The 11153-nt window shown below is 39.3% G+C and overlaps 1 protein-coding gene across 1 annotated transcript; it reads right to left on the bottom strand.

Annotated features, from left to right (window-relative positions):
• Positions 1-202: 202 nt before the first annotated feature.
• LOC134801999 (beclin-1-like protein) lies at positions 203-1751 on the bottom strand. Its single transcript, XM_063774616.1, has one exon. It carries the CDS (start codon positions 1552-1554, stop codon positions 271-273), a length of 1284 nt encoding a protein of 427 aa, XP_063630686.1. The 5' UTR covers positions 1555-1751; the 3' UTR covers positions 203-270.
• Positions 1752-11153: the final 9402 nt, after the last annotated feature.

Raw genomic sequence — 11153 nt, 5'->3', positions numbered from 1 at the left:
GTTGAGCCTATAGAATAACAATTTCCGAAGTTTAATCTGAATGATCTGCCAATGAGCTTACTTTTTCAATCAATCAATCATTTATTTATTTATTTGAATGTGGTACATTAGTAAAAATGATTTTTATTTTATAGATCAATCATACAACAATACACTTCTGGCACTTGACAATATAATGTGAACTGTACCACAAGTTCAAAACAACAATATTATGTAACATTTATTCACTAAAATGTACAATACAAGCTAATATCACAGTGAATTAAGGTACTATTGATGTTCTATCTTATCCTCGCTAAACTGAGACGATATCCATGTCAACGCCCATTTTAAATTCGTCAGCATATATTTCAAAGCTTTCGTCCAATGTTCCTCCGAGTTAAACTGTATTTTGATAGAATACGCATGAGGAGGGGATGCTGTGTCCTCAATCTTTCCCTTGTCTATTCGGTACGGAAGACAAAAGCCCGTATTTCCCATTTCAACTTGTTCCTTAAATTGTTGCAAGCAATCCAGAAAAGCTACCATTGCGGCATCAAATTTCGTATCCCATAGAAACCGGAAGCCGCCAGAACCATATAATGGTAACACCTTCTGATCTTCTAATACTTCTATGTAAGAGTGATTGCCGTATGGCACAAGACGGTATCGCTGAAAGCAGAAATTTATTTTCTTGGCTAAGGACGAGAGTAGTAACACAGTTTGGCCCCAAGCTGCATTAATTTCTGACCAGTCAACGGGAGCCGTAGGTAATCGTCCAAGTCTAAAGTTATTTATAATGCCGAATTGCCCTGAATCCGAAATATGGAATGTTGCTTTGAAAATATTCGTCTTTTTAAGCTTCTCCAGCTGAGTTTGAGTATAAGCAAGCTGACATTCATAAAACTTCATCTGATCTTCAGTAATCATCAAATCTTTGCGATATCTTGTATATTCCCTCCAATAGACATCCTGCTCTTTTTCCAATCTCTCCTTCTCCTTCTCTTGAATCTCAATTTCATCTTTCATAGCCTTTTCTTCTTTTTGCAACGACGATAACTCTTTTAAAAGCCTGTCTTGTTCCTGCTTCATGTCTTCAAGTTCTTTCTCAAGCCCTTCCAAGTTTAAATCTTCTTTATCATTCTCAAGCTTTTTTAAATAGTCGTTATAGTCTTTCCATTCCGCTTCAGTTGATCGCAACTGGTTATCCATAAGCTCTAGAAGCGTGTCCGTGCATTCATCACACAATGGATGATCCACATCAGAATTGTTCGATAAGCAGTCAAATAAAGTCGCTTTAACGTGCAACTGGTGGCCTACTGAGGTAGTTTCCCAACCATCCGATATCACCATGAACCCGTTAGCTCCATTCCCTGACTCAGACATACGAAATGGTGGCACATAATGCTCCAAGCTCGACGATTGCATGTCCAAATCCGTCTCATTATTACGACGAATCTGCAGCGTCAAATCTGCTATAGTATGCTCCCCCAAATTGTTCAGAGACTCATCTAACTTTAAAGGCTGAAGACATCGCTGGCAGGAAAAATTCACGAAAGATTTCGAATCGCTCATCTTTGATCTACTTCCGCAATTGCGTCATTTAATCAAAATGTCCACTGATGATAAATTAAACTATTAATATCGTAATAATTTGGTCTAACGTGTCGTTGGTGATAGTTATTTCTATTATAGTTAGAATTGATTTTCCGAACAAAGAAAATTAGCACAGCAAATCTGCAATTTTATTATGACATTTCTGAGTAATGACGCAGGAGTGACAGGCTGACAGTTGGCGCATGTAGGTTTGTTTGAGGCAACGATAATACTGCTGTACTAAAAAGCAAACAAATCTTCGAGCAACACGGAAGGGAGGCGGTATTCGCACTATTTCCCCTCTGCCGAGGTACAAGATTAGCGCGTCAATCTAATCTAGCGCGGGTAATAAAACTAGTTGCACTTGGATTTTTCACTAGACCGAGTCCAGACGCGCGCGTGAACACTGCTGCACAAAAATGCCTGTTTGCTCGGTTTTTTGTTATAAAAAGAGGTCGGAGACATCAAATTTACAAAAAGAAAGTGTTACATTTCACATGTAATATTTTTTTTTACATATCATACGTTTAATTACATTCAAACACAATTATTATATTTTAGTCTCATGTAATTGTTGGATTTATCGATTTTGCTCGCTCAGTACAAATTGCGGATCGGTCGAGCGACAAATCCGACTTCTCATCTCTCAGAATACAATTACATACTTCAACGAAAATGTGTTAGTGTGCGTGTTGTGACACTTGTCACTCGTCCGTACACAAAAAGAGATCGAGGTTTGCAAGATTTGTCTTTGACGTGTGTCATTTTCTATGTATTCGTGTCGTCATTACAGATTGGATTTTGTATGTAAGTGTGTGAGAAGTGCGACTGTGTGCACCTTTCCCCCCGCGAAAAATTGCAGAAAGATTTGTACGGTGAGGTATCGCTTGGGCCCTTCGAGCAACACGGAAGGGAGGCGGCATTCGCACTATTTCCCCTCTGCCGAGGTACAAGATTAGCGCGTCAATCTAATCTAGCGCGGGTAATAAAACTAGTTGCACTTGGATTTTTCACTAGACCGAGTCCAGACGCGCGCGTGAACACTGCTGCACAAAAATGCCTGTTTGCTCGGTTTTTTGTTATAAAAAGAGGTCGGGGACATCAAATTTACAAAAAGAAAGTGTTACATTTCACTTGTAACTTTTTTTTTGCATATCATACGTTTAATTACATTCAAACACAATTATTATATTTTAGTCACATGTAATTGTTGGATTTATCGATTTTGGTCGCTCAGTACAAATTGCGGATCGGTCGAGCGACAAATCCGACTTCTCATCTCTCAGAATACAATAACATACTTCATCGAAAATGTGTTAGTGTGCGTGTTGTGACACTTGTCACTCGTCCGTACACAAAAAGAGATCGAGGTTTGCAAGATTTGTCTTTGACGTGTGTCATTTTCTATGTATTTGTGTCGTCATTACAGATTGGATTTTGTATGTAAGTGTGTGAGAAGTGCGACTGTGTGCACCTTTCCCCCCGAGAAAAATGGCAGAAAGATTTGTACGGTGAGATATCGCTTGGGCCCCTCCCTTCCGATGTGTCGGAAGCCGGTGTTGCTCGAAGCTTGGGACCCTCCCTTCCGATGTGTCGGAAGCCGGTGTTGCTCGAAGAAACAAATAAAATCCGTAACAGACTACCGCACCGCGACCTTGGGGCGCCCCAATAAAAAAGAATCTCTTTCTTAAAATTGAGTTAAATAGAGACTTTCACTATGTTATAATAAAGATTACAAGTGTTTATAAAACGGCCCCCACTGATATGTACAGGCCGCTCCACATTTCGCAGATCAGCGAAATCGACTCCACACTCGCGTTCGCGGCTTCGCGCACGAGTGTGGAACAAGCTTATGATTTTAAAGATTTATCAGATTGTGGTTTAAAAATGTAAGTATGTATAGCTGGCCAAGCAGATCTTGTCAGTAGAAAAAGGCGGCAAATTTGAAAAATGTAGGCGCAACGGGATATGGTCTCATAGAAAATTTGAATTTCGCGCCTTTTTCTACTGACAAGATTTGCTTATACATTATATATTTTTACTTTATTAGTGTAGGTACAAAAATAAAAATCCTTCCCAAGTAGCATTGCAAGCTGTATATAAGCTGTATTAAAGTTTATTTGTATACTATAAGCTGTACAGTTAGGCTGTACAAAGGCTGTATAAGCGCTTATACAGCCCTTATAAGTAAAAAAAGGGCCCAAATTATACAGCCTTTGGCGTTATTAGAGCTGTAGAGTAGCTGTATAAGCAATACATAAGCTGCATAATAGCTGCATTACAGCTATATTTCGGTGTAACAGGAAACCTTAACACTACAGATAATCTCTTATAAGTACGATATAAGTTTTAAATGAGTTATAAGAAAGAATTACAAGAGAATAATAATCATTTAAGAAACTAAAATGTCTTAATCTTGTTCATTCGTAATATAGTAATGGCGACAATAAAGTGTTATAGTGGATGGTAAAAGTAAAAGTAAATATTATACAGGACTTGAATGGAATATTACATTATTGGTAAGTGCGGATTATTATTTATTGTGAACCTGTGTATCTTTTCTGGCAAAATATTTACGCGCCTGCAAAATAACAAAGAGAAACCATAAGGAAAATATCAAAAATCGGTAAAGTTACTGTTTGTTTTTAAGGTTAGAGTATCAAAAATATTTATAAATATTAATTCTAAGGCTAAACAATTTATTTTAGCTGGTAATTATACTAAAATGGTTTAAGCTGCTAATGAAAGAAGGACCCAGATATGGCTACTACCCTGAGCCTACAAAGAGCTATCTAATAGTCAAAGAAGGCCTTACAGATATTGCCAAACAAAAATTCGATAAATTGGGAATCAAAATTGTAAAAGCACATCGATTTTTAGGAAGTTTTATTGGAGACATAAGCGATAAAACCGACTATATACGACAAAAAACAAAAAATTGGATTGATTGCATCCTTAGAATAACAAAAGCTTGTGAAAAATATCCTCAAGCTGTACATACCGCATTAACTAAATCACTACAATGCGAGTGGCAATACCTACAAAGAGTGACTACTGGAACAGACGAAGACTACAATAACCTAAAGAACGCAATCAAGACTCATTTAACACCCTCCATACTAGGCAGAGAAATAACATCTATAGAACATGAACTCTTTGCTCTTCCAGCGAGGCTCGGAGGCCTTGCAATTAATGATCCCACAAAGCAAGCTAAAACCTCACATGCAATATCATTAAATGCCAACAAAATACTAATAGATGCAATTCGAACCGGCGATGAAATTAACATAGAAGACCATCAAAAACATGTATATGAAACTTTAAAAGAAGAAAGAAAAAAACGAGAAAATAATGAACAACACGAATTAGAATCAATCATGGATAAGCTAACAATAAAAACAAAGAATTGCATCCAAAGGGTAATTAACAAAAAATCATTACAGTGGCTAACAGTACTACCGACCAAAGCTGATGATACCGACCTAACAGCAACGCAGTTTCGTGACGGCCTTGCGATCAGATACGGGCATGAACCTTCTAGCCTGCCACTAACCTGCGATGGCTGTGGTGAAAATAACTTCAACCTAAACCATGCACTTAATTGCAAGAAGGGAGGGCTCATAAAAAGAGGCCACGACCAACACAGAGACGATATCAAAAGTTGGGCTGAACCAGCATGGGGTTCGGCTACTACTGAGCCAATAATGCGAGCCGCAACCTTAGATCAACCAGGGCTAATAAGCGACTTACTACTGGAAAGTGTATGGGAGCCAGCGAGGAAGGCGTTCTTTGACGTTCGCATTGTAAATGCCGACGCCGCCTCGTATGGTCTACTCACATGGCCCACGATTGCCCAAATACACGCTCGCGAAAAACATCGCAAATACGACCTGGCTGCAGAAGATCTCAGAGCCTCATTCACTCCTCTTGTGGTCTCCTGTGATGGCGCTGTTGGAACGGAATATGAATCCTTCATAAAAAGAACATCCCTTAAGCTCCATGAAAAATGGTCGAAACCATACTCACAAATAATCAACTTATTTCTTATTCATTTCATTTATTCATAAAACAATTTTACATTGTGTTTGAATTATGTTATAAATAACTTAAAACTACAAGAACAACAACAACAACAAACAAACATGCAGCTAATATTAAAATTAAAACATAAATACACACAAAATTAGTAAAATGGGAATAGGGTATTTGACCACTAGTCAGATCAGTTTCTTTTTTCGAACCGTCAAAGCAATTTTGCTACTATGGAAGTTACTTATATGAAACACTAGCATGTGACGTCACAATCAAAATTACCTACTCTTTATAGTTTTGTATGGGTTTAAAAATAGAAACTGTATCTAAAAGTAACTGCTATCTACGTTTCTCTATTAATCTTCTGGTGCTTTATTTCATGCATGGTGTAAAATAATTTATTTTAAATACAATCAAATACCCTATTAGGAATTATAAACATAGGATGTCAAACTGTAAGTTTAGCCATTAATAACAACTGCATTATAATTTTAATTTTATATGTCAGAATTTCGTTCATTCTCAAATTCCTCTACGGAATAGTAGCACTTCTCTAGCAAGAAAGACTTCAACTTGTTTCTGAAAATGAGGCTATTCGTGTGTGACTTTAAGAGCGCTATTACATTTCGGCGTTGAGCGAGTTTAGGTATTTTACGCGCTGCGGCAGGCCGTGCGAGCTCAGTACGCCGATCCCTTCTACCACACTCGCACTACAATGATGGATTAAACATTCTTGATCCTTCGCGAAGCATATTGAAATCAACCATAACAACACTAACTGTACTTACCTTTTAAAGTTCTAAAACTGTTATTTGGTAAGTACGAAAATACTAAATGCAGTGCAAATGTACATAGGGGCTGTTCATAAATTACGTCATCTATTTTTGACGATTTTTGACCCCCCCCCCACCCCTCAAATCATCCAAAAATCAAGCTTCGGATGAATCTATTTCCTCCTACGTCATGTTACCATCATCCGATGTCCAGACCCCCCCCCCACTCCTCCCATTTGAAACGACGTAATTTATGAATAGCCCCATACTTGTACTTATGAAGGTATATTACTCGAAAGAAATTATAGGTACCTACTCGCTTATTTACATGTTTCGTCATTGCATTTGGTACCTATAGGTTGTAAAGTTTGTATCAACGAGGGTTTAAAAACGAACTGGTACTGAGGATCTGATGATGATTAAGGTGGTCACGGATACCAATCAACCATGTAGTAACATGATTAGGCTCGTTTGATTCGTCTCAACAAGATCTTTGACGAAGATACACAGGGTCTGATGATGGAGCTGGAAGGTGGCCACGGGTACCAGTCTATCATGTAACTAAACAACTTCGTGTTTGGGCTCGTTTGATTCGTCTCCACAAGATCTTTGACACAAGACAGTACTCAGGGTCTGATGATGGAGCTGGAAGGTACCATTACCAATCAACCATGCAACTAAACCACATCGTGTTTAGGATCGTTTGATTCGTCTCAACAAGATCTTTGACACTAGGTGATACTCAGAGTCTGATGATGGAGCTGGAAGGTGGTCACCGGTACCAATCAACCATGCAACTAAACCACTTCGTGTTTAGGCTCGTTTTATTCGTTTCAACAAGATCTTTGACACAAGATAGTACTCAAGGTCTGATGTTGGAGCCGGAAGGTGGTCACCGGTACCAATCAACCATGCAACTAAACCATTTCGTGTTTAGGCACGTTTTATTCATCTCAACAAGATCTTTGACACAAGGTAGTACTCAGGGTCTGATGATGGAGCGCGAAGGTGGCGACGGGTACCTGTCTATCATCATCAGCTCCATCATCAGACCCTGAGTAGTATCTTGTGTCAAACATCTTATTGCGACGAATCAAACGAGCCCAAACACGAAGTGGTTCAGTTACATGGTAGACTGGTACCCGTGGCCACAGTCCAGCTCCATCATCAGACCCTGAGTACTAACTTGTGTCAAAGATCTTGTTGCGACGAATCGAACGAAGCCAAACACGAAGTGGTTTAGTTGCATGGTTGATTGGTACCGGTGACCACCTTCCGGATCCATCATCAGACCCTCAGTACTACCTTGTGTCAAAGATTTTGTTGCGACAAATCAAACGAGCCCAAACACGAAGTGGTTCAGTTACATGGTAGACTGGTACCCGTGGCCACAGTCCAGCTCCATCATCAGACCCTGAGTACTAACTTGTGTCAAAGATCTTGTTGAGACGAATCAAACGAGCCTAAACACGAAGTGGTTTAGTTGCATGGTTGATTGGTACCCGTGACCACCTTCCGGCTCCAACATCAGACCCTGAGTACTATCTTGTGTCAAAGATCTTATAGAAACGAATAAAACGAGCCTAAACACGAAGTGGTTTAGTGGCATGGTTGATTGGTACCGGTGACCACCTGCCGGCTCCATCATCAGACCCTGAGTACTATCTTGTGTCAAAGATCTTGTTGAGACGAATCAAACGAGCCTAAACACGAAGTGGTTTAGTTGCATGGTTGATTGGTACCGGTGACCACCTTCCGGCTCCATCATCAGACCCTGAGTATTATCTTGTGCCAAAGATCTTGTTGAGACGAATCAAACGAGCCCAAACACGAAGTGGTTTAGTTGCATGGTTGATTGGTACCGGTGACCACCTTCCGGCTCCATCATCAGACCCTGAGTACTATCTTAAGTCAAAGATCTTGTTGAGACGAATCAAACGAGCCTAAACACGAAGTGGTTTAGTTGCATGGTTGATTGGTACCCGTGACCACCTTCCGGCTCCAACATCAGACCCTGAGTACTATCTTGTGTCAAAGATCTTATAGAAACGAATAAAACGAGCCTAAACACGAAGTGGTTTAGTGGCATGGTTGATTGGTACCGGTGACCACCTGCCGGCTCCATCATCAGACCCTGAGTACTATCTTGTGTCAAAGATCTTGTTGAGACGAATCAAACGAGCCTAAACACGAAGTGGTTTAGTTGCATGGTTGATTGGTACCGGTGACCACCTTCCGGCTCCATCATCAGACCCTGAGTATTATCTTGTGCCAAAGATCTTGTTGAGACGAATCAAACGAGCCCAAACACGAAGTGGTTTAGTTGCATGGTTGATTGGTACCGGTGACCACCTTCCGGCTCCATCATCAGACCCTGAGTACTATCTTAAGTCAAAGATCTTGTTGAGACGAATAAAACGAGCCTAAACACGAAGTGGTTTAGTTGCATTGTTGATTGGTACTGGTGACCACCTTCCGGCTCCATCACCAGACCCTGAGTACTATCTTAAGTCAAAGATCTTGTTGAGCCGAATCAAACGAGCCCAAACACGAAGTGGTTTAGTTGCATGGTTGATTGGTACCGGTGACCACCTTCCGGCTCCATCATCAGACCCTGAGTACTATCTTGTGTCAAAGATCTTGTTGAGATGAATAAAACGAGCCTAAACACGAAGTGGTTTAGTTGCATGGTTGATTGATACCGGTGACCACCTTCCGGCTCCATCATCAGACCCTGAGTCAAACTATCTTGAGTCAAATAAATACATATAGAATGTCAGGTCGTTTCAAATATTTTTAATCCTGTCCGGTAGTTTATTAAACTGTACCATTATAAATTATAATACTATAAAAACGGTGCTAGGATCAAAGTCTCTCGTTGCGGTTTACACGCACACAGTATAGCGTTTTACACGGCGCCCGCCGCACACAATGATAAAAAACCTCGTCGTCGCCGTTGAAAATGTGCGGAGCCGACCGACACACGTCTTGCCTCTACAAGCTCTGCCGCGGCACTGAGCTGGCGCAGCGCGCGTCATCGGTAATATAGAGTAGTTTTCAAAAAATTGCCAAAAAATTATAGTAGAATTTCATAAACACTAATGTATACCAACAGTATAAGCAAATGTTGCAGATTGCTTGAGTATGAAAATGACTTCGATATTAAGTAGATTTTCGTAGGAATTGACACTTGTTTCGGAGAGAAAATCGAGTTCGTTTTACTTTGATTTTCTCTTTCTCAAAGGTATGTAGGAAAAATATAGTTTGATATGCCTAAAGTACAGGGTATTAGTAATACAAAATAGCCAGGTTTAGCAGAGTAAAATTCTCAACATTTCCAAATAAGAGCTCGCCATTCAGTGCTTCACGGGGTTTTTCGGAAACGACCATCAGAAAAAAAATCATTACTAATTTAATAAGTCCTTTTTCTAATATTTACAACGATATTTATAAAGATAAGAAGACGCTTTTACTGGAACACGTACTCATTGTTTCTAATAATGAGCGCAAAGTCCTGAATTTCGTCGACTAGTATCATCAATTTTGCATTATTTCGACTTTTCTTGTAAGAGCGCTCTTAACTCAACAGGTAACTTATTAAATAGTCCAATAGCCTGGTAACCAGCCGCGTGCTTGACTACTTTAAGTTTGGCACTCACGGTCTGAGGTAAATCTTTACGTCTAGAAGCTAAACGTCTATCCCTCTGTTCTGTGGTTTCAATCAAGTGCAGATTTTTAACCAAGTCCGTGAGAACAATCAGTATGTATAGGCTGGGAACTGTTAAGATTCTGAAGTCTAAAAAATAAGGTTTACATGGAGTCTCCTGTGGTACCCTTGCCATTATTCTAATAGCTCTTTTCTGCGCAATGAGAGCAGCCTGCACATTATATTTGTAACTGTTTCCCCAAAGTTGGATACTATAACGCAATTTGGATTCGACCAGTGCATGGTAAACCATTTTAAGTTGAATCTGACGCAACTCATCCCTAAGACTTCTGAGGGCATAGCATGCGCAGTTTACTGCGTTTATCACAGCGGATAATTCTGGCTTCCAGTTTAAATAGGAATCAATATAAACCCCTAAAAATTTGGCAGCCTCAACCTGCTCTATCGTATCACCCACAAGGGAAATCTGCAATGAATCTTTATTTTTGGCTGTGGTTCTAAATAACATGACATTGGTCTTTTTGGCATTCAGTTTCAAATTATTAGCCTGGAACCACCTCCTGAAAGTTCCCAGAGCATAATTCACCTTCACGTTTAATTCTGATATACTGCTTCCTGATATAACGGCTGATATAACTGGATCAAAGTCAAAATACAAATATCAATCATCAGAGCTGTCTCTCTAAGAATTAGAGGAACGAGAAGAAGGATAGAAAGATTTGGATCTGAAGACGGCTGTGGAATACCCATCCTTGAAGATTAGATTTCTCTTCTTGCTACCACACAACTGTATTGAAATAAGCTTAAAATTGTATTATTTAACGTAATAAATGTGTTATTAACACGGCGTTAGTCTGCTAAATATTTACAAGTATTTCTTTAATTATATTTACAAATAGGTTTTTTTTTTTATTGTAAAATGGCGACAATTTTTAAACAGCCTACAGGATATTTGGAGAGCATTATAATCTTAGTAGCTGTGCTGTTTAATAAATGGAGTGTCTTTTACAGCTTTTGTAATTAAAACAGCTTTATAATAGAATATTTGTATTCGTTTGGCTGTATTTCGGTTCTCCGTACATAAGTTATAATACTCTTTAGAGATC

This window comes from Cydia splendana, chromosome 23 (assembly GCF_910591565.1).
Source record: "Cydia splendana chromosome 23, ilCydSple1.2, whole genome shotgun sequence".
Classification (NCBI taxonomy): Eukaryota; Metazoa; Arthropoda; class Insecta; order Lepidoptera; family Tortricidae; genus Cydia; species Cydia splendana.
Note: the sequence above shows the minus strand (reverse complement) of the source record. Positions and strands in the feature narration are given on the sequence as shown.